Source organism: Phascolarctos cinereus, unplaced genomic scaffold, assembly GCF_003287225.1.
Source record: "Phascolarctos cinereus isolate Bilbo 61053 unplaced genomic scaffold, phaCin_HiC Scaffold_4;HRSCAF=312, whole genome shotgun sequence".
Lineage (NCBI taxonomy): Eukaryota > Metazoa > Chordata > Mammalia > Diprotodontia > Phascolarctidae > Phascolarctos > Phascolarctos cinereus.
In genome coordinates this window covers 249,677,413-249,701,482 of record NW_027555847.1, presented here as the reverse complement: position 1 = coordinate 249,701,482, position 24,070 = coordinate 249,677,413, and the positions used below count along the sequence as shown (strand labels likewise).

General features: G+C 39.3%; 1 protein-coding gene across 8 annotated transcripts in view; it reads right to left on the bottom strand.

Moving 5' to 3' along the window:
- The window catches only part of FLCN (folliculin), a 52,549-nt gene that overhangs the window by 4,223 nt on the left and 24,256 nt on the right, over positions 1-24,070 (bottom strand). For 7 of the 8 annotated variants that reach the window (XM_078152981.1, XM_078152984.1, XM_078152985.1 and 4 more), the window contains 6 exons: positions 22,392-22,576; positions 20,022-20,135; positions 18,992-19,115; positions 13,463-13,594; positions 13,218-13,323; positions 5,328-6,800 (listed from right to left, as the gene is read on the bottom strand). In XM_078152981.1, the coding sequence (XP_078009107.1) occupies positions 6,599-6,800; positions 13,218-13,323; positions 13,463-13,594; positions 18,992-19,115; positions 20,022-20,135; positions 22,392-22,576 (863 nt within the window). In that variant the 3' untranslated portion in view covers positions 5,328-6,598. Of the gene's footprint in view, positions 1-5,327; positions 6,801-13,217; positions 13,324-13,462; positions 13,595-18,991; positions 19,116-20,021; positions 20,136-22,391; positions 22,577-24,070 lie in introns of those variants that run through there. The other variant, XM_078152986.1, reaches the window with a different exon arrangement.

The following is a 24,070-nucleotide window of genomic DNA, read 5'->3' as shown; positions in this document are numbered from 1 at the left end:
AAATAACTCTTATCTTTTGATGGGGGGGGAAGTTTCAAAGGCCCTCTTTTTTTTTTGTCATCACTAAAGCTGCCCTTTCATCTTTTCCAAAAATAAAAGGGGGAGGGGTCTTTGTAACAAATAAGCATAGTCAAGCAAAACAACTACATGCAGTGGCATGTCCAAAAAATTTCTCCTTTGTACCTTAAGTCCATCACCTCTCACAAAATGCTTTATCATAGGTTGGTTGCTTTGATCAGAATTCTTAAGTCTTTCAAAGTTGTGTTTCTTTACAATGTTGTCATTGTATAAATTGTTCTGATTCTGCTCACTTTATCCTGCATAAGTTCTTATTTCCCACATTTCTGTGTCCCTTTAGTAATTTTCCATTGTGCAGTAACATTCCAATAAATTAATTAGTTCAGTTACTTCCCATTTGGCACCTCTAGTTTACAGTTCTTTGCTTTCCCTCTTTTTAATTTTCACCTCCAGGATCAGGAAGTCTGCTTTGAGACTATTCCCTCCCCAGTATTTTTGCCTCTCCTTATCTCTATTTTCCTTTTGACTTTGATATATTTCTACACCAAACTCTGTGTGTATGTGTGTGTGTGTTCAGTCCTTCTTTGTCTGGCTAAGAGGTTCCTCTGATGCCTGCTTCTTCCACCTCTTCCTTAATGTTTGCATGTTTTTCATACACCCGAATTAGGAGAAATAGTAAGTTCCACTCCATTCTTCCTCCTTTGTATAGTTATTGTTCATTTGTGTCCAACTCTTTGTGACCCGATTTGGGGTTTTTGTGGCAAAGATACTGGAGTGGTTTGTCATTTCCTTTTCCAGCTCATTTTACAGATGAGAAAAATGAGGCAAACAAGGTAAAGTGACTTGCCCCAGATCACACAGCTAGTAAGTGTCTGAGGGCAGATTTGAATATCCACTGTGCCATCTAACGGCCCCCTTTGTATACTAGTATATATCTTTTGCCCTGCCTTCTTTTCCCTCTTAAAAGTCTCAGAACAAAATCAATCCACACTTTGGTGTTCTGTTTTTCTTTTTTTTTTCTCTCAATTTTATTTTTTTTAGGCAGTTAGGGTTAAGTGACTTGCCCAGGGTCACACAGCTAGTAAGTGTGAAGTGTTTGGTCTGAGGCCAGATTTGAACTCCTGACTTCAGGGTGGTGCTTTATCCACTGAGTCACCTAGCCACTCTGTGTTCTGTTTTTCTTAACTCAATACTTTCTGAAGAAATTAGGTTCTAAAGGGACACATTTCTTCTCTCACTCTTAGAATGTTAGCAATCCATTGTAATTCAGTCCTTCCTTTTATCAGTAATTCTTGAAAATTCTCCATCCCCTTTTTTCCTCTCCCCAGCACCTGTAAGATTATGTTCTGCTTTGTAGATTAACATATTCTCAGTTGTAAACTATCTTTTGCCTTTTGGAGTACTATATTCCAAGATCTTTTATTGTTTATGGAAGAAACTGCCAGGTCTTGTATAATCCTGACTGGTTCCTTGGTACTGAAGTCTTTCTTTCTAGTTGCTTCCAGTATTTTTTCTTAGTCTTGGAAGCTCTGTATTTTGGTAATGACATTCCTGGGACTTTTCCTTTTGGAGTTTCTTTTAGATGGATTCTTTGTAGTTTAATATTGCTCTCTGATTCTAAGAAATATGGGCAGTTTTTACTCATGATTTCATGACATGTAGTGTCCATATTTTTTAAATTGTGCTTTTCAGGGAGCTTAATGATTTTTTTAAAATCTTTTTTTTTATATGAAAATGTATTTCATGCAAAACACAAAACTAGAAAAGATTAACAAATGTAGAGGAATTTAAATTAAGCAAGGTGTTCTGCTACATCAGTACAGACCTTTCAACTTACACCCTGTAATGTGTATTTCAGAGGAGTGGTGTGTTTATAAAAAAAAAACCTGTGGTATTAACTTCACACCCTGTTTGAATTTTATGCATTGGTATTTCCATATGTACAAATGACTTACAAAAATTTTTGCATGGATAGCATAAATATGCTGTTCTTAAGAAGGTCCTGGATCTGAGATGGTTTTTAGCAAGGTCAGGTAAGATTGCCAATTAGTGCCAATTAGCCAATCTGACTTGCCAGTTAGTGAGGTAGTAGACATTTCCCCAGGTACGTATGGCAAAAAGTGTTCCATATACTCTCTTGTGGCCAAGTCATTGTGACAAGGCCCTTCCCTGATTCCTTGTGAGATGAGAGTCTTCAAGTAGGGAAACTTCCAGTTGTGACAAGCTGCATGCCAGAAACACAGAATCTGTAGTAGTGCTGGTAACCAGTTCATCTTCTAAAAGAGCATCAACTTGTCTCTTCAAACTGTAAAGTGCCTTCTGTTTGTTGCTTGCCTTTCATTAAGGGCTCTGCTTGCTTGGACATAGAACATTGAAGCTGGGTCTTGAGTCTGTCTTCGTGGTGAAGCTCATTGCTTCTCCACGCCAGTGCTCCTCTTATGATTTGAACTTTGAATAAAGTTAGCTTCTCTTCAAAAGAATGTAGCCGTTCTTTGTTGGTGGAAAATAAAGTTCTCTTTCAAACTTTCCAATTCATTCTCTGGGGTTTCTGTTTTTTCAAAAATAGATTCTTTAAAAAAAAATGGATTCTAGATCTTCTAGCAACTCTGGAAGAGACTGGTTGAAGTTCTTAAGGCCAGTTCTAAGTTCACTGTTGACTTCTAATTTTAATGCTTCATTGTTGCATTAATTTCCTTATGTGGTTGATCCAAATTGTTTGGATTTTTTTAGCCACAGCTTAAACTTCAGATAATCATGCTGCATCTGAGTTGGATGATTCTTAAACATTCTTTCCTTGCACTGCTTTCTCAGGTTAGTTACTTTTGATAGCAGATAACCTATGTTTTCTTCTATTGTTTTAATCTTTTGATTTTGTTCTTTCTTGATGTCTTAGGAAATCAATGATAACGTCTGGTCCATGTGAATTTTTACAGTCTGTTACTTGGGCAAAGTTTCCCACTTTCTGTTGTAAACTGTTCTTCCAATTCTCTCTGCAAGATTTTTTTTTAACCTGTTGATCGATTTATTCTAGATATTCATGTTGTCCTTGTGGAAAATCTGTTTTTTTCTTTGAGTCACTACTTGCAGTTGTTATGGAGTTACTTCCTTCTTTTGGACTGGATCATAAAATAATTTTTTATAGTGGTTTCTCTCCAGTCTTAGTTCCTGAATTACAGCTTTTTGTTGGGACCAAGATCATGAGGTAATCAGACCTGTTTAGTTTCACCATAGTGCACCTGTGCTCCTATGCTGAATACTTCTTGGGAGTTTGTCTACACAGAAAGAATATTGGTAGATTCCATGCCTACCCTTTCCCTGTATCTTTGAGGTTCAGAGTTCTCAATGGAGTCTTAGGACAGAATGCTAGTAATTGGCACTTCTGGGCCTGGAGTGGCCTGCTTTGAGAGCTGCCACTTATATTCACTTCCAGGGTCCAAGTGATGGGTTTCTGACCATATCAGGGCTTTTTTTTCAGGCACCTTCTACCCTTGCTGCCACCAGAAATTTTTTTATATGTGTCTCTGGTCTGTCTCTAGGTCATTCTGGGAGAGTCCCATTTTATTCACCTAGGTTAGTTCTGGTCTTCTGATTTTTTGTGCAGTTCAGCAGTGAAGTAAAACTTATTGTAGTTGCTCATTGCATCTCTTGCTTATTATTTTATTTGATGCTGTTTTAAAGTTTTTGTTGAAATAGATGAGTAGGAGTTGTGGTTCCATTTGGGGAGCCATCTTGTGTATATTTAGGCAATCTTCCCTTGTTCTCCTTGAAAAGCCTATGAGCAGAAATGTTGTTTCTATGATAAATTATTCACTTCTGGCAGCTTGTAATATTTCTTTATATTTAAATATTGGGAGTTTAACTATGATGTATCTAAGCATGTTAAATCCTGGGTCTTGCAATGTGTGTGTTTTATGGATTCTAATGGTAATTCACTGGCTGCTCTTGCCAGTTCTAGGAAATTTTCTTTGATGATTTCATGAATTACAGGGTCCTAAAAATTATCTGTCATATCAGTAATCCTGAGGCTTTTGATTTGAGATTTGACCTCCAGATCTGTCCTTTGGGTCTGAAAGTCTTCCAGTAGTTTAGATTTTTAAAAGCCTCTATTTCTGGCTGGCCTGCATTATGTGCCACTAGTTGTATTCCACTGTCATTGCTTCTTTGAGGTTTTCAATAGTGCTTTTTATTGTGGCACTTTTTGCCCTTTTCTCCTACCTCCCTTCTTCAGATATTTTAACTGATTCATTTCTATATTTTTAGTTGTATTGGCCTTCTGCTTTTCTCATTTTAAAATTTTCTTTCTTTGTGATATTTCTATTGTATTTTCAGTGGGGTATATTAAGAACTTGACCTTCAGTCTTTCTACTATATCTTGGATCAATATGCTTATTAAATATCTTGAACTGAATTCAAATTATGCTTTGACTAGAACTTTGTGGCTGGCTACTCCATCTCATCGTTTTCAGAAATACATATAACTCAACATACTCCTTGTCATTTCAGAATGTTATTAATACATCAACATCTCAGTATTCCAGGTACTTCTCTAAGACTCTAAGTTGCAGAACAGGTGCAAGTCTACATTGGTAGAAGGAGTTTCCTCATCTGAGAAAATAAGGAAGTTGTACTGGATGGCTAAGGTCTCTTCCAGCTCTAAATCCATAATCCCATGATTTTGTTTTCACAGCACCAATTAAAGGTATGTGTCTGCATTGGCCTAACCTGTCCAAGCAATCTCTTAGTAATCTTTTGAGGCAACCATCTTCTTAAGTAGATTTAAGCCTTTTTAGTTGAAAAAAATCTATTTTCTCTCCCACCTACCTCTCCTGCCCCTCCCCTCACTGGAAAAAGGAAAAAAAAAAACTTCAACATGCATGCCTCAGCAAAACAACTTCCCAAATTGGCCATGTCCAAAAAATATATGAGATTTATTTTTAAATTTATTAAGAGGCAAACCACTTAATACCTAGAATTGATATCTTCCAAAGAGTAACTACATCATGGGGAAGGTTTTCCAATATCACTAAGTAACTTGTGATTATATATATTTCATTGGGTAACCTATTTCTTATAAGTTGTCCTTAACACTTTCCATTGCTGAAATCAACTGTGTCTCACGTACTAGATCAAAAATACGCATGTTCTGAGGCAGCGAGGTGGCGAAGTGGATGCAGCACCGGCCCTGAAGTCAGGAGGACCTGAGTTCAAATCTGGCCTCAGAGCGAACAGTCAATACCTACTAGCTGTGTGACCCTGGGCAAGTCACTTAACCCCAATTGCCTAAAAAACAAACAAACAAAAAATACCTATGTTCTCCAGCTTACAAAAATACATCTTTATTGTGTTTTAATGCTTTTGCATTATAGAGTTAACAATGACATAAAAACTTAGTTTTTGTGTTAAATATAATTTAAATAAACACCCACAACCCCCCACCCCCTTAGATAAATCAGCAAAAAAGTTGTTGCAAAATCACCAAGTCTTGTTAGAAATGCAAGTGCGGTGCATCAATGAAATTGAAAAATCTAGTATAATCTTGACGTTGCTTTTGGTTGCCGCTAGCCGAGGCTTTAACAAGTTATGAACGGCAGAGTGATACTGAATGGAATTATGGTAAATTTTATAAATGCCCTATTATGGCTAAATAAAATGAAAAGTCAGGATCTAAAATGCTATTATTAGACTCTAGTTCACGTTTTCTCAGGTTGGGAAGTCAGATGTCTATATTTGATATTTAGGCAAAAGTAACACTTTTATATAAAACAATAAGCCTCTTCAAAACTGGAGGTCACAGGTTATTTTCACATGCAACTATAGAGAAGCCTAGCCAGAATACATTTTGCAAATGAGTATCCTTAGCTTGTTACTGGATTTCCATTCCAAAAATAATTATTTACTCTTCTCACTTCAAATAGAATTCAAATGCATGTAAGGATAAATAGCTGCTGTAACTTCAGAAATCTTTTCCAAAGACCCAGAGCAGCTTCCAGCCTTGAGATTAGATTTCTAAAAATAGTGAGGGAATCGAGCGTACCCTGAATGTTCTCCACTGAACTGAAAACTCACATAACTCTTGCTCAATCTCAAATCTGAAGTGTTCAAAAAAAGATGATATCTGTAGCAAAGTCCAACTCTAGCCCCAGCTTGTTTCTTTTCTAAAAATTGAGATGAAAATTCTTTAGAGCTAACAAGTGCAAATTTTCCTTATAGCTTCTCTCTCCACTGCCAATGTTAGCAGATGAACTGATACAGATAAGAATCCAGCTGTTTTAAGTTTTGCATTGTCACTGTGTGGGTGCGCTATTCCTTCTTAAGTTTGAAGATATTTATACAGTTTAAAAGACTGTGCTGAAAAACAAGATTAGCCACAACTAACATATGGAGGCCAGAAATTAGGATTATCAGTCTACATTTCTGGGTGACAAATGTCTCATTTCTGAGCAACTTACAGTTCTCCAAGTGGAATTTGTGGACATCTGTATTTTGTGATTCACATGACCTATGGTGGGGTATAGCAGAAAGGGGAATGAAAAACTAGATTCCCAGGAGAAATATCCTGAGATACACTCCCATCACATCATCAGTTTCGAGATTCTGAGGAAGTAGGGCTTCGAACTGTAGACATAAGATGTGATTTGTAGGTCTTGCTTAACCCAGTCATCCAGAACTTCAGGAGTTTTACATTGTCCTCCTCAGCTGCTCCCAGAATGCTCAGAAGTTTTTGGGTGTCCTCTTTGGGCCGACTATCCACTTTGGTGAATTTGAAAAGCACCTTCACTTTGCTACAAAACACAATAATTACAGTGTTCAGTCCCCTCCTGCGGCAGCCAAAGGACTCAATGGCCAAGGCAGTTCTGCAAGTGTCTCTAGTCACACAAGATTCTCCTCATATGGCTAAAGTGGAACTCAAATAGCTCCACAGACTGACATTCTAAAGAGCAAATGATGCATAAAAGTTTTAGAAACACTCATTTACCTGTCAAAGGCTACCTTATATGTCAAGTCTAAAATAGAAAAACTACAACTTAGCAAACAATATTTTCTTAAATGTGAGAAACTGGTTGCTCCTAAGCATAGATAGCTATGTGTGTTAGAATTGGAATTGGGAAACCTAAATGATTTCCTCTATTCAATACAAAATGACCATAAATAAGAACACCACAAAGAGGCAAAATAAATTATGTTAGGAAAGGGAAACCCTGGTCAGCTCATTGTATGATTTATGCCAGGAGCGGGGAACCTGTGGCCTCTAGGTCCTCAGGTGACTGAATCCAAACTTCCCAGAACACATCCCCTAAACAAAAGGATTTGTTCTGTAAAACTTAAGACTCAGTCAAAAGGCCGCACCCAAGGACATAGAAGGCCACAGATTCCCCACCCCTAATTTATGCTCTATTAATTTAACCATGATTTCTATAGAAGAGAAGGTAAGGCTGAGCTACATAAGCCAGTAGTCTCTGCCTTATTCACTAACGTATACTCCAGACGTAATTTTTTTACTCTAAGTCAAAAACACTAAGAAAACATTCATGAAAAGTTGAGTTATATTTTTGCTAAACCTCCTTAACCTTAATGAGAATACTTACTGCATCCAAAATGAACGCCCTCAGTTCTTTTAATGCATTCCTAAAACCTTCCAAGCATAATCAAATCTTCTCTCATTTCTTCCCATCAAAGAAGAAAAGATAAATTTACTTCACACCAAGGCTAATTAGTCTATTTTCACCTGTGACTTAGTTACTTTCTATCTCCTCCTGGACCTTGTTCAGTTCTCTCATACATATTCAAACTTTCTTTTTCCACTGGCTCCAAGGATCTTTAGGTCTTCATCAATTCTAAAAAAGCCTCCCTTTGACGAGTCAATTTAGCTACTCTCTCTTTCCTTTTACTGGGTAAACTTCTTTGAAAAGCTGTCATATTTTTCCCCCAACCACTCTACTGAAACTACCCTTAACATTATATAATTATCAAATACAATTATCAGATACGAATACTTTTTTCACATCCTCTCTAATCTCAATACAACTTTTGACACTTACTACTGGATACCCCTCTCTTCTGCTTCTCTTTTTCCTCCCTTGCTACCACCTCTGAAAGGTATCATCCTCTATCTCACTTCCCTTCTTCAGCCGGATTCCTTGAAAAAGCAGCCTATGCTTCTTTCCACAATCTGGCTGCCAACCTTATCATTAAACTGAAACTGCTTCTCTGAACTGCCAAATTGAAAGGCCTCTTCCCTATCCACATCTTTATTTCTCTGCAGTATCTGCCACTATTGCCTACCTTCTGCTCCCTGAGTTTTGAGGACAGTGCTCTCTAAGTTTTCCTTTTAGCTCTCTGACCACTCCTTTCTCAGTCTCCTTTGTGGATCATTATCCACATCACAAACACTTAAATGTGGGTGGTACCATAAGGCAGCCTTCTTGGCTGCCTTTTTCCTTCTAGTCTTTCACTTCATTGACTCTGATGGGCCCATCTCCATACCAATCATTTTATCAACAAACTTCTTATTATATACTGGGCCCTTTTGTAAATACAAAGACAAAGAATGAAACAATCCTTACTCTCAAGGAGTTACATTCTAATAGAGGAAAAAAGTACATATATACCTTTTTGTGGAAGAAATAGAGAATACAAGGTAATTAAGAAGGCACTAGCAGCTGGTGGATTAACGAAAAGCTTCATGCAGATGGTAGTATTTGAGCTATGTCATGAAGAAAGGGATTCTATAAGGCAGAGGTAAGGAAGGATTGCAATGCACCAGGCACAGAGGTCACATATAGATACAAAAGCATCAGGTTGGGCAATGTAGCATCATGTATGAAGATCAGAGAAAAGGGGCAGTTTGGCTGAAATGCAGAATTCTGGGGGCATTTACAATGAAGATGAAAAGACAGTTACAGCCAGGATGTGAGGGACTTTAAAAGCTAAACAAACAAGTCTATATTTTATCCTAGAGGCAAAAGGAAGACAGTGGAATTTCATTCCCTATCTCAGTACCATTTAAGGTACTATTTGGATATTCAGGGGAAATTCAGGGGAAGATTTCTTGGAGGCAATTCAGATATGTTCCTGAAGCTCAGATTTTCAGAAGGAGAAAAGGGGAGAGCACAAGATAGAGAGCCACATGCTTCATTCCACACACTTACTTCTGTGATTAAAGATCACTTTCAATGTGGTGAGGAGGCTGGACTTGAACAAGGAGAAAGTTGAGGCAGAAATACCATTGTGAGTCTATTCTAATAGCCTAGGCAAGAGGTGATAAGGGCTTCAACCAAAGTGGTGGTGGGTGTGTAAGAAAGGGGTGGATGTGAGAGGTGTTACTGAGAGGAAAAGGACAAGATTTGGTAATTGATTGGATATATGGAATGAGGGAAAGGGGGGAGATAATGTTGATCTTACAAACCTAGGGAACTGGAGAACAGTGGTACATTTTGAAAGAAATATAAAGAAATTTAGAAGAGGGGTAGGTTTGGGGAAAAGATACCAAGTTGTATTTTGGTTGTTCTGAGTCTGAGATGTCTCCAGGATATCCAATTTGGAGCAGTCAGTAGGCAGTTGAGTGATGTGAGACCAAAGTTCAGGGGACAGGTTGGGTGGGGCTGGATATATAGATCTGCAAGTATACATAGTGATGATAGTTAAAACCAATGGACCTGATGAGGTCACCATGAGAGTATAGAGAGAAGAGAGGGATCAGGATGGAGCCTGGAGGAATACCCACCGTTAAGTTTGTGCTATCAGTGATGAGCTAACAAAGGAGACTAAGGAGCCAACAGAAAGGTAGGTAGGAGGAGAGCTAGGAGAAAGTTGTGTCATGAAAACCCAGAGAAGAAAAGAGTATCCAGGAGAGAATGGTCTACAGGGTTAGGTGAGAAGTTTAAAGACTGAGGACAGAACCTGGCAATTAAGAGGTCATTGGTAACTTTGGAAAGAGCAGTTTCAGTTGAATGATGAATTCTGAAGTGAGACTGAAGACCAGAAGTAAGTACAAGAAAGGAAGAGGAGGCAATGAGTGTGGACAGCTTTTTCTAAGAGTTTGGCTAAGAAAGGGAGGAGAGAAGTAGGGTAATTGTCTGAAGGGATGGTCTAGGATGAAGGTCTAGGGAGGGGGAAGATTTGGGCATGTGTGAAGGCAACAGAGAAGGAACCAACAGATAGGAAGAGCTTGAACATTAGCAAAAGAGGGGCAATTTGGTAGAGAAAACCAAATGGGATGGCATCAAGGACATAGGCAGAGGGTTGGCTATGTGTGGCAAGGAGAAGGGAGAGTAAGGGGTGATTTCAAGGGATTTTCAGACAGAGAAAAATAAATTGAGGCCTTCATCTGTGCATGGGGGAAGTATGAGGTATAGGAGGCTAGGGAGAGAAGAGAAGATTTGCAACAATTTTTGTGGGTAGTGAGATAGGGAATCAGTTAAGGAGGAATAAAAGGACTGACTTACTGTAGTGAGGACCCAGTTAAAGTTAGAATGGACCTGTCAACATACTGTGTAACTTCTTCCACCTTTGTTTAGCTTCATGTTAAGTTGGAACAGTAGTGGATGGTAGGAATAATCTAGGGTTGGGGGTTGACAAGGAATAAGTAGTGACAGGACAAAGGAACAAGGCATTTGAAAGTAGAGGATAATATCAGGTTGAACTAATTCACTAAATGGATCAAGTTGAGAAGGGACGACTAAAGTGAAATCAGTAGAGGGGAGGGGTTGGAGGTCAAAATGAGAGTGAGGAATAGGTTTAGGAGGGGTGAGGCACAGGCAATGATGAAATGATAGATGTGGATAAGATTAAAGCCAAAATCTTTGATCAAGGAAGGAGAACACCTGTAGGTAATGGTGAGCTCCAGAATATAACTGTCTATGCAGGGCTAAGGAGGAACAAAAGAGTACACTACAAAATTTGAGAAAAATGAGGAATTGGGAATTTGAGTAAACAGTCCTCTAGTATAAGGCCAGGAGCTGAGGAGGAAAGGAAGACTGAGCTAGGTGCCAGTGACTCCCAGATCTACAGATCTAGCTCTAGTCTCTCCTGAGCTCCAAACTCTTAGCACAAACTAACTATTGGACATTTTGAACTTGATGACTGGAAGGCATCTTAAGTTCAGCATGTCTAAAACAGTACTCATCTTTTCCTCCAAACCTATCCTTCTGCTAAATTTCCCTATTATTGTCAAGGACACACCCTTTCCAGTAACTAGGTTTGCCATTTGGTTATCATCCTTGGCTCCCCAAATTTCTAATCGGTTGCCAGATCTTGTCATTTCTCATCTGCACATCTTGAAATATGTCCCATCCTCTCCACTCACATAACCACCAACCTTGTTCAATCCCTTATCAACCATTTACCTGGACCATTTCATCTCCTTGTCTCATCTCCTTGCCATTCTATCCCTATGTAGCTGCCAAAGTGCAGTTCCAACCATGTAATTCCTCCCATCCCAAATGAACTACCATGGCTCTCTATTAACTCCAGAATTGTCATCTGGCAATTAAAGCTCTTCACAATCTGGCCCTTTCTCACCTTTCCAGTCTTCTTATGCCTCACTCTGATCCACATACTCCAGCTAAACCAGCCTGTTGATATCTCATTGTCCGTCTCTGTCTTTGCACTGATTGTCTCCCCTAGGCCTGGAATACATACCCAACTCTGCCACCTTTTACATGAGACCTTTCTTGATTTCTCCCCAGCTCCCTTCTTTTCAAAACCACCTTGTATTCACTATATAAATATTCTGCATATGCTCATATAAGTACATTACCTTCCCTGTCAGAACGTAAGCTCCTTATGAGAAGGGATTCATTTTTGTGTTTGTACACTTAGTACTTGGCAGTGTCAAGCCCAGAGAAGGCAGTTCATAAATGCTCACTGATTGACTGAGTGATTGAACAGTCATCATCTTCTTGACCTCTTAATGTCAGTATACTCCACAGTACTGTAACTGGCCCTCTTATTTTCCTCTTTCTACTCTACTCCTTGGTAATCTCGTTTACTTCCATAGCTTCAACTACTACCTCTATGCAGGTGATTCTCAAATGCATCTCATGTCCTAAGCTTCAGGAACATATCTGAACTGCCTCCAGGAAATCTTCCCCTGAATTTCCCCTGAACATCCAGCTGGTACCTTAAATTCAACATATTAAAAGCTGAACTCATCATCTTTTTTCCTCCTGTAACTACTGCCTTTTTGGATTTCATGATTTCTGTCTATGGCAGAGGTGTCAAATATGAGCTGAAAAACTGAGTTTTTCCACTGAGCCACCAAATTAAAATGGAATGAGGAAATGCTTAACAAAATACAACAAAAACAGTGTTAATTTGTAGTTTTCTAAGTCAATGTGTGTCCCCCAATGATCCATTTCTATTTGAGTCTGACACCACTGATCTATGGTATTGGCATTCATCCAGTCTCCTGTGGTTATAACCTTGGGGTTACCTTTGATTCTTCCCTTCCCCTTAACTTTTGTATTTGATCAGTTAACAGACTGTCAACTCTACCCCCAAAACATCTTTTCCACCATCTGCCTCCTTTCTGTATTCCCACTTCCATCATCCTAGTACAGGCTTCTCTTACCAGCTACTTAAGAGTGCTAGAGTAGCTCCCTTCTCTTTGCTTCAATACATTTCAACTATCTCTGGCCAGAATAATCTTCCTTAGACATCAATTTGGTCATGCCACTCCTCTCCTTAACAGTCTTAAATGGCTTCCCACTGCCTACCAAGTAAAAATCCAAACCTACCTAGCATTGAATTCTTGATGCATGCTACTTTCCCAACTTTACATCCATCCAGACTATATACTTTGCCCTCAACCACACACTGTAGTCTCAGAATTCTGTGACTCTCTTCACACTTTGCTTTATTCCCGGAAGTCCCCCCTTACCTGTTTGTTGATTTCCAGCTCATCTTTTAAAAGTCCACCTTAAATACCACCTCCTCTAGGAAACCTTTCTTGACGTTTCTGTCTTCCCACATAAGTAATGATTCCCCTTCGAACTTTGTATAACACTCTCTTTTGTAAGCTCCTCAATGCACTTATGATGTAATGTGTATTTGACCGCTTGTGTTGCCACTTTATCCCTCTGCTAGGCTGTAAACTCCTTAACAACGAAGGACACATTTCATCTAAACTTCTCCTAGAGCCTAGTACAGTACTCTCTACCTAAGCAGGCACTTAATAAATGTTTATCGTATCATATTACTTCATCCACTCTTCCTTGAGGCAAACCAGGCACTGATCCACAACATCCACTGAAAGGTTCTGATTGGTGAGAGCAGCTTCAATTTTGTTCAAGATGGTAGGTCCAACTGACAACAGAGAGACAAGATGAGCATTAGAACCGTCAGTAAGAAAGGGAAAATATATGAATAAACATTCTCTTCTTCCTTATTTTTCATGGCATGTGTCTTTTCTTATGAAGAATTAACATTTCTCAGGAGTTCCTACCTCGATCAGTAGCTAGGGGACCTCCACTGGTGACCACAAACTCATACTTGCTCAGAGATTGATCGTCATCACATGCAACTGGATAAACACTGGAACAAGTGGCTGTGTGGACGTCAACAATGACAGCAAATTCTGTGGCAACAGAAACCCATTTCTCTGCTCAGTCATTTGCTTCTCATAATGATCCTTTAAAGCCTGTCACATACACCAGATATAAACCTATCAGGCCATACTCTGCAGCCTAGGGAAGCATACTGCTGGACTAAATCAGAAGAACTGCAGTTGAGTTTTCACATCCACACTTGCTCATTTGAGATTGTGGGCACAGAACTCTTCTGAACCTCAGTTTCCTCATCAGTAAAATGTGGCTAACAATGCTTGCGCCACCTGTCCCCCAGGGTTATTTTGGAGAAAGTGCTTTGTGAGTTATAATATGTCAATGCATCTGTGCTGTCATTGATGAGGATATGTGCCCCGCCTACTCGTCTCCCCCACAAAAATGATGCAGACCGCCGTCTATCCATGCCTTCTTATTCTGTGTGACTCTTGTCCATGTCCTCTCATAAACTGTCCACAACAGGAGTCTGTGCCTTCCTCTCGATCTTCACACTGCATGAATAACAACAGAGCACATGGGCTCCATTTGCCGGCTGTCTTACAAATCTGATCAAAAGGATTTTACACTAAAAGGAACAGAGGAGGAGGAAAACTGTCCAGTATTTTCCCCAAAATATATTTTATTATCGAGAGTAGCCAGAAAGAAGGAAGACGAGCAGCTGAGACACCTAGAACTTCAGAGGAGAGAAAATCCAAGAAAGTAGTGAAATCCCATAGTCTGAAACATTTATACACAAATGCAAATTTGATCTCCTATGTATCACTGGGATGTAGTGTTATGAAACCCATGACTGGCCTGTTGCTTTAGATGAGTACACTTTATTTAAAAGAAAAGGGGGGAGGGTGCCAAGTGTCATGGCATTATAGATTAAAAAGGTATCATACTCTTGTGAGGAAATAAAGGAACCAAAGGGAGAGGCATGACAATATTTGAGTAAAGGTCAAAAGAGGAAGAAAAAAGTGATTTTGTCTTTGGAACAGACGCCATTCAGATCAACTGGACGGAAAGAGTGAAAAGATGAGGAGTTTGGGAAACAGATCCTAAGCCTGGTACTGAGGCATCAGACAGCAGGACTAAGGGACTTCAATTATCCAGATATCAGCTGGAGCTCTCTCTCTGCCAAAAGCACAGCAGTTAGTAATTGATGGGTTCACCCTAGAGATAACTTCATTCTTTAAAAGGTAGAAGAAACAACAAGGGGAATATGCTAGTCTAAGCTGATTCTCAATGATAGTGAAGAACTCCTTGCTGAGGCAGAAATGATGGGAACGCTGGGGGAAATGACTGTTTCACCCTAAAGTTCACGAAGAGGAGATGAAATCTGGGTCTAGTCTGGCAAACACCCTAAATTTTGATAAAGCTGTTTTTAAAGAGTTTTAAGGAGAAGTTTGATAGAATCCCATGTGTCTCAAGGGAATTTAACTCAGGTGGGATAGGAGATACTCAAGAATGAAATTCTGAAGACCCAAAAGGAAACAATTCCAGGTAAGAAAGAAAAATGTGGTTTGTCTGGAGAGACCGATACGAATGCACAACAAACTCACATCAATTGTGGTTTTAAAAAGAACTGTAAAGAAGGTGGAAGCAAGGCCACATAACAGAGGATGAGTGTAAGAGCATGGCATGGTCTTGTAAAAATGGCGTCAGGAATGCTAAAGTCCATGATGAGCTGAGGCTAGAGAGGGAAGCTTGAGCTGACAAAAACTGGGATCAATAAAAAACAAAAACTGGGAATCAAAGAAAGTAAAGGCCCTTTGTGGAGAGTAGAATTAACAACAGAGGGAAGGCAGAGTTGCTCAATTCTTAATTTGTTTCCATTTTCTCTTACTGTAAAGGAGAATAATGTTTAGACTGGAAATGATTGAACAAAAACAACTAGGAGGGAATAAATACCCCAGATAACAAAGGAGAGAATTAAAAGAGAACTTAATTGCCCTTGATGAATTCAATTGCCCAGATAAATTACACCTTTGGGTACTGAAAAAAACTAATAGAGGTGATTGCCGCTATCAGTGACAATTATTTGAAGAATCCTAGAAAATGAGAGTGGTAACACAAGCTTGGAGAAGAGAAAAGTTGTCTTGATGTTCAAATGAGTAAAACTGACTTTGCAAACTACAGGTCAGTGAGCTTTAACTTCAAATCCTGGGTAATTTCTAGAACAAATTATTAAAGAGATGGCTAGCAAGCAACTAATTAAGAAAAATGATGATTGAAAAGAATCAACAGGGCTTCAGCAAGAACTAGTCACGCTAGACTAATCTTATTTCCTTTTTTGACATTACTGCTAAACTAAGAAACAAGGGGAATTCTGTAGATATAGTTTACCTAAATTTTAGCTAAGTTTTTGATAAAAGTATCTTATCCTATTCTTGTGGAGAAGACACAGAGATCTGGATGAGACAATAATATATCAAATGGATTAAGAACTGATTGGATAGTCAGACTCAAAGCGTATTTGTTGATGATTCAATGTCAACATGGCAAGAGGTCTCCAGTGGAGTAACCTAGGGATCTTTACTTGGCCTTGTGCTATTTAACATTTATCAATAACATGGATAAAGGTATAGGTGTATGCTCATAAAATTTGTAGTAGACACAAAAATAGGAGGGATGGCTAACAAATAGATGTTAATAATCCAAAAGGATTTTGATAGTAATAGATATGAATCTAAGATAATGATAAAACATAATGTCTTGGGTACAACAAAAACCTTTATGAGCATGAGATGGGAAATGCATGGATAGACAGCAGGTTGGCAAAGCACTATGCATGTTATCTCATTTGATTTTCACAACAGCTCTGTGAGACAGGTGCCATTATTACCCCCACTTCATGGATAAGGAAACTAAAGCTGAGAAGGCTAAGTGACTTGCCCAGGGTCACAAAGCTAGTAAGCATCTGAGGCAGGATTTGAACTCAGGTCTTCTTGACATCAACTACAGTGCTCTTACCCACTCTCTCGCCTAGCTGTAGCCAGGGCTGCTGAAGTCCTCCTAATTCTCAAATTCTGTGATCTTATGCTATTCTTTGATTGTCACTACATATCTAGACTGCCTCTTGTTCTGATCAAATATCTCTCTGATGATATCCTTTACGCTACTTCTACATACATCTTTGTTGCAATATGCTGCAACTATGTGCCAACCACATACTTCTCCACTGCCCTTTGGGGGATGGGTACCTTCAGTTCTTCAAAGCCTGTAGTATTCAATGGCTTATGTCTGTATACTATCATCAGAAGATAGCCATTTCAAAAAACCTGGGTCTTTGTTTCAATGAAAAGCTTAAAGGGTAATTAAAAACACTGAGCAGTGAGGTGGTTCAGTGAAATAAGAGTGCTGGGCATGGAGCCATCAAGTCCTAAATTCAAGCTTTACACACTTACTAGTTGTGTGACCCTAGGCAAGTCACTTAACCTCACTTACTCTTATTTTCAGCACCTGTAAAATAGTGATAATAACACCAGGGTTGTTGTGAGGATCAAATGAGATATTTGGAAACAAATAAAAGTGCTTAGAACAGTGCCTGGCACATAATAGGTGCAATATAAATGTTTATTGAAAATAAGTGAAAGAGTGGGGATGACAGAGGGGGCAACCTGCTGGAAGAGATGGGATAGAATGGGACTGTTTGTACAGATGGAGGAGGGGGGCCCTGGATCACTTCTTTGTGTGAGACAAGGGTGAAGGATGAGGTAGTGGCAAAAGGCACTTATGTGACAGAAGATGAGGAAGAAGGAAGGAGGAGTTCACAGTGAATGGCCTCAGTTTTTTCTGTATACATGAGGCAAGCTTCTAAGCTGAGAGAGTGGAGGCAAGGGAACTACGGGAGATTTGAAGAAGAATGAAAAGGGCTGGAAGAGCCACAGTGAAGAGTGGGATAATGAGTTGATTCTCTGTTGCCTAGCAGCAGAGAGGGCCCAGTTGAGGTTGTATAACATAAATCTATAGTGGTATCAGAAGAGCTGTGTGATTTATCCATCTTCATTCAGTAGCATGTGTGTAGGTGTGAAGGCAAGAAATGGTGGGAGTGATCCAAGACTGAGGCTTGACTGGGCATTAGCTGGGGCCAATGGTAAGAAAAGTAGGGATTCATATGAGAGGAGGACAGTGTAGAATTAAATTGGTGACAGAAATCAGTAGAATTATGTATTTTCTATAGTCAATTGTGTCACTGTTGAAATGTGTAATGATCTAGTATATTGCTTGCAATGATCTGTCTCTTCATACCTTCATCAATGTGTATATTACTTTCAAAGATTTACAGAATGGGACAGCTAGGTGTTGCAGTGGATAGAGCACCAGACCTGGAGTCGGGAAGACCAGAGTTCAAATCCAGCCTCAGACCAGACACTTGACATTTGCCAGTTTGTGTGAGTCTGGGCAAGTCACTTAATCCTAGCTGCCTCACCAAAAAAAAAAAAAAAGATTTTATAGAGTTGGGACACTGTTAATCACAGTAGAAGAGTGAGCTAGTACTCGAGTGGATCTGTACTCTCCTAAATTTAGATGTTCCCTCCAATAATGCAGCTCACATCCCATTCGTGCTCACTCATCCTGTGCAACTCTTATCCACGTCCTTCCACAAGTTCACCTTCCCCAGGTCCATAGGAGGCTGCTCAATGTGCTAGAGCAGCCTTCCTTATTTCTCCCAACATCCCAAGGATAGCAGCGGAGTACTTGGGCTACACACCTGTGCCCTTGCCCTCACCATGTGATCAGTCCATTCTATATGGCCTCTGAGGCATGGTATGCAACAGTGCCCAAAGAAGTGAAAATGAATATTATACAGAAGGCATAACCAGGATATAACCACTAAGGAACTGTGCAGAAGAGCAGAAGTAAAAAAATCATCAACAAAAAGCTTCTAGAATGGTCACAAGTTAGTATTTACTAGTAAAAATTGCCAGTGGAAGAAATAACCCAACAACTTCATTACTTAATATCTTAGAAAGTACATTTCAAGTTAAGTTTGAATCCTTAATGTCAAAAGTAGGGGTGAATAACTCCTTTAGTTCTAAGTAGTAACAATGGGGCTATAAGAAACAACTGTGGTATTGGGGGCCAATGGCAGACCTAAGCAATAAGCATAGAAGGAAAAAAGTGAAATAGAAAAAAATATGAAGGAGGATAAGGAAAGAGAAGAGAAATTAAAAGAGGTGCATGTGATGAGAGGTGCTACAGTATATATCATCACATCCATACTAAGTGCAGGGGCCAACGTCTCAAAGTTGTGCTCTATAAGAAGAGAAGCTTAGCTGCTAATACACACATCTTTAGTTCTATGATGAAGGCCCAGAAGTCAAACTTCCAGATCCCTAAAATAAATACACATGTCCCTTAAATGAGGTAAAGAAGGAAAAGATAAAGTAGTATGTTTCCATGGACTCCAAGTGATAGAAACTTACCAGAAGTCTGTATGTAGGATGGTATTTGAACATGAGGACTGAGTCCCAGAAAGTTACATCGATATGCCTCCTCATACTGGCTACTATAGGGGATAATTCGGACACAACCTACAGGCAGCATGGTCTAAAGATGACACAAACAGTAATAATGAGCAAAACTATGCCATGCCCTCCTTATTTCCTGTTACCCAAACCTTATACATCTGTTCAGACCCAGCTCAAGCCTCTTCTCCTTTGTGAAGTCTTTCCAGAACACTCCAGCCCAAATTTCCATGGCCCTTGCTCTCTGTACCATTCACTTAGCACTGATTCATGACAATTCAGTTCTGCAAATAACTCTTATATTGATGATCTCAGATCATTATCTATCTTTTATGTTATTCATAGTTAAGTTTACTTTTCCTTTCCTGTCTCCTGACTAAATTGTCAACTCTTTGAGAGAAGGGGCAAATGTTATCCTGAGCATTTTTGCACTCTTGTGAGGAACGCTATTCAGTGTGTCTACTGATTTAAATGACAACAGTTAGATGGATCTAGATTCAAGTCTCAAATTTGTTCTCCATCATCAGATTGCAGAAGGATTTTTTAGGAAATATTCTATCAGTCTCCTTCTCCTTACAGGAGGAATCCCTCATCCTCCTATTACTCAATAATCTCCCAAGAAAAAGATCTAGGATGACATTAAACCCTTCCTGAGAAAATTGGGAATCACAAATAGAACTCCTGGAAAGGTTCAGAAAACTGGTAGAAGTGATCAAGTCTATGTTTTAGTGATCAACCTTGAAAATCTAGATTTTTTCCTTTAAAAAAAGAGATAACCCAAAACACTATGGTTTCTTTTATCTTCAGTGTGTGATTATAAAATACAAAACCCATGCCAGCCATATTAATTGCTGAGCGTTTTCAAGATGTTTTCCTATAGCTATGTGTAGCCTTACTTTAAAAAAAAAAATTATGGACCTAAATTCCTCTGAAAAATATGGAAGGGACTAAATAAAGGGAAACAGAAGAAATTCTGACAAGGTCTTACCCGAAGAACATCAAAAGCTGATTGGACAAGATCCATGTCTTGCCCCTTCCAGATGACCTGGTTTCCCATTAGTACATGCCATGCCAACATGCGAAAAGAAGGTGCGCCTAAGACCTAAGAAAAGAAAGTATAATGCTTACTAGATGATTTCAAAATCTTTTGCCCTTCCCCATTAAGTCCATTTTAGCATTTCAGTAACATTCCAATGGGAAGAAGGAGAAAGTCAACTAAACCAGGAGCTTCTAATTTGCTGTGCCATCTTGGATAAGACATTTTACCTTTCTCTAAGATAGAGATAAGCTATTCTATTTGTAGTGTTATGAGGATTAAATAATATACAAGGTAAGAAAATTTTTGTGTACTGTTTATGGAACCAAACACTTTGTTACACTATGAACATGAAAGTTCTATCCCCAGATAAGTAGCCTTTAAGAAACCACTATATAGATAGGAAAAATATATATATATATGCTTATATATGTGTATATATATATACATATATGTATATATAGTAAGACATAAATGATTGCTTTAAGTTTATAAATGGACCATAACACTTTCCCCAAACCCTGACCCCCCCCCAAAAAAAGAAAACAGTATACCTACCAGTCATCTTAGACATACTAATATAATTGTACTTCAAAAAAATCAGAGTTAAAGTAATTTAGTGATTTTTTTTTACATTGCTATTACTTCCCAATAATGTAATGCCTCACCCTACCAGAAAACCTCCCCCCCACAGAACACTCTCTTGTAATCAAGTACAGGTAATAAAACGAACCACCACACTAGCCACATCTTACAACATACGTCTCATTCTGCATCACCAACTCTCTCCTAAAAGGAAACAAGTTATAGACTTTTATAAGCTAAATGGACCATAGAAATCTGGTCCAACTCACTCCTTTTACAGAGAAGGAACTAAAGATTAGACAAAATCAGGAGTTTACGCAACCCAAGTCACACAGCTAGCTAACAGCAGACCTGGGACCAGAATCCAGGTCTCCTGACTCCCTGCACAGTATGCTTTCCACTAACATCTGTGGAAAGGCATATCTCTAACAAAATGCAAATAAAGGCCTTTTGATCTGGAATTACTCAAACAACCAGAGTAGGCACACCTGGAGTCAAATGCATGGTGGTGGTTTTGATGAGCACCAGTTCACTTCACGTGCAGATGGGTGATACTGGGATAAGCCCACTTTTAATCATTAATGAATTCAGTTACATACAAATGTGGTAACAGACACATATATGTGCTAGAGGCAGCACAGTGTAGCAAGAAAAGCATTCAAATTGGAGAGACCTGGGTTTAAATCCTACCTCTAACATTAGATGTGTGACCAAGTGCAAGCCAATCTCTCTGAATCCTTGTGCTACAGTTTATGAAACTACTCTCATCAGTTTCCTTATCCATAAAATAAAATGATACATCAAATACCTACCACAGATTATTGGGACAATCAAATGCAATAGTGCATAAAAAAGATTTTGTTATCCTGAAAGGAATTATACATGTCAGTTATTCTTACCGAAAGGCTCGAGTTACCCTCAACCCTTAAGACTATTTGCTAACCTTCACTGAGAAAGCAATGTGCCACAGTGCATGAAGCTGGCCTTGAAGCCAAGAAAATCTGGGTTCAAGTCTTGCCTCGGCTGCCTCTTGCCTGTGTGACCCTGAGCAAGTCACTTTACCCCTCAGTGCTCCAGATAACTCTCTGACCCTCAGCTGCACAGAGAATGCTGACTTGCCTTGACAGAAAGGTGTTCAACACATGGGACAAAATTATACGACTGAAATCACAGGTCCTGTTCCTACATCTAACAATAATCCCTGCCATTAAGTTCTCTGTTACATGTGAGAAACACTGCAGGACTAGTCACAGGACTAGAGTCAGATCTATGTTCAAGTCACACTCCTCCCTATTAGCTGTGTGACCACATATGACCATCCCTTGACCTCTAGGAAGCTTCAGTTTCTTACCTACAAAACTTGGAGTAAGACCTACACTACAGAAATGTGAAGTACAATCACAATGCTTGGTCCAACTCCTTTGTGCCCAACACTAGTGAGAAAATGAGGGGGCGGGGCAGCTAGGTGGTACACTGGATAGAGCGCCAGCCCTGAAGTCAGGAGGACCTGAGTTCAAATACAGCCTCAGACCAAACACTTGCCATTTACTAGCTGTGTGACCTTGGGCAAGTCACTTAACCCCAATTGCCTAAAAGCAAAAAAAAAAAAGAAAAGAAAAGAAAATGAGGGGGCCAAAAGAAATTGCACTGGATACACAGGACAGAGAAATCCCAACTCTTTCTGGAACGACAGAGACATTTTCCCCAGGTTTAGAATTAGGGCCCTCTCTTGCCCACCTGTCTCATGTGTCGGAGGGACTTGAAGACGGATAGCTTTCGAGGCAGCCAGCTGCCACAGAGCAAAGAGGGAGTGGTCGGGCATTTGGCTATTTCCCGCCCATCTGTGACTTCTGGCACTGAAAGAGTTCTCTCCTCCTCTTCACCTTCAGAGTTGTCCCAGCCTTCTGATTCTTCCTCTAAGTCTATTAGACAGACAAGACAGCATGGGAAAAGTTGTTTCCTTGAACTGTTCATTCTACAGAGCTAAAGGTCTCAGAACTTTTTTTCATATTGTAATTACAGATTAAAATGATTACAGATCAAAAGTTGTTTCCTTTTAGACCTATATGGTAGCTGAACTGAGACAACAGCTAGCAGACAGATTAGGCTAGTAAAAATAGGTTTTTAAAAATAAATTTTTGATCCTGTGCTTTTAGATCACCTATATCTTCCACTATATTCTTCTTCCAAACCCATCCCAAAGAGCCATCCTTAATAACAAAGAATTTCTGAAAAAGAGGAAGGAAAAAAGCAAGTTCAGCAAAATGAACGAACATATCAAAAAATTCTGACATTTGTTCCACACCCCCACGGTGCCCTACACATTCTGCAAAGAAGTAAAAGGAGTCTTCTCAAGTCTGCTTTGGGGACAAGCTCAATCACTATCATTTTGCAGCATTCAGTTGTGGTTGTTTTATTGCTATTTCTGTCCTTTCTGTTCACGCTGTTGTAATTAGTGTGCATGTTATGTTCCCGTTTCTGCTTCTTTTGCTCTGCATCAGTTTATATAAGTTTGTCCACGCTTCTCTGTACTCATCATATTCATTATTTCTTACAGCACAGTGATACTCCATTACACTCATGTATCACAAATGGTTTAGCTTTTTCTCAACTGATGAGCTTCTAACTTTGTTGTCAGTTCTTTGCCACCACAAAAAGGGCTTCTGTAATAAATATTCTGGTGGAGGCAGCTAGGTGGTGCATTGGATAGAGTACCGGCCCTGGATTCAGGAGGACCTGAGTTCAAATCCAACCTCATACACATAACGCCTACTAGCTGTGTGACCCTGGGCAAGTCACTTAACCCTATTGCCTAGCCAAAAAAATTTTTTTTAAATGGAAAAAAGAAAAAATAAATAAATATTCTGATGTATATGGGGTCTTTCTTTTTGTCACTGACCTCCTTTAATATAACAGTGCAATCTCTGGGTCAAAGGCTATGGATATTTTCTTCACTTTCTTTGCCTAATTCAAAATTACTTTCCACAATGGTTGGACCAATTCGCAATTCCACCAGTACAGTTCTATGCCTGTCTTCCACAATATCTCTAACTACTGACTGTTCCCATCTGCCAATTTGCTAGGTATATGGTGAAACCTCAGAGTTTATCAAACACTAGGTTATGGAGTTCATTTTTCTCCCCTGATTCTTCCCTGTATAGTTGGTTCTATTTTTAACCACTAACAAATGTTTTTTGATGATTACTGCTTTATCACAATCAGCTCAGGAGACTTAATTATCTTTTTTGTTTGTTTGTTTGTTTTGGTGAGGCAATTGGGGTTAAGTGACTTGCCCAGAGTCACACAGCTAGTTGAGTGTTATGTGTCTGAGGCCGGATTTGAACTCAGGTCCTCCTGACTCTAAGGCCGGTGCTCTATCCACTGTGCCACCTAGCTGCCCCAACTTAATTATCTTT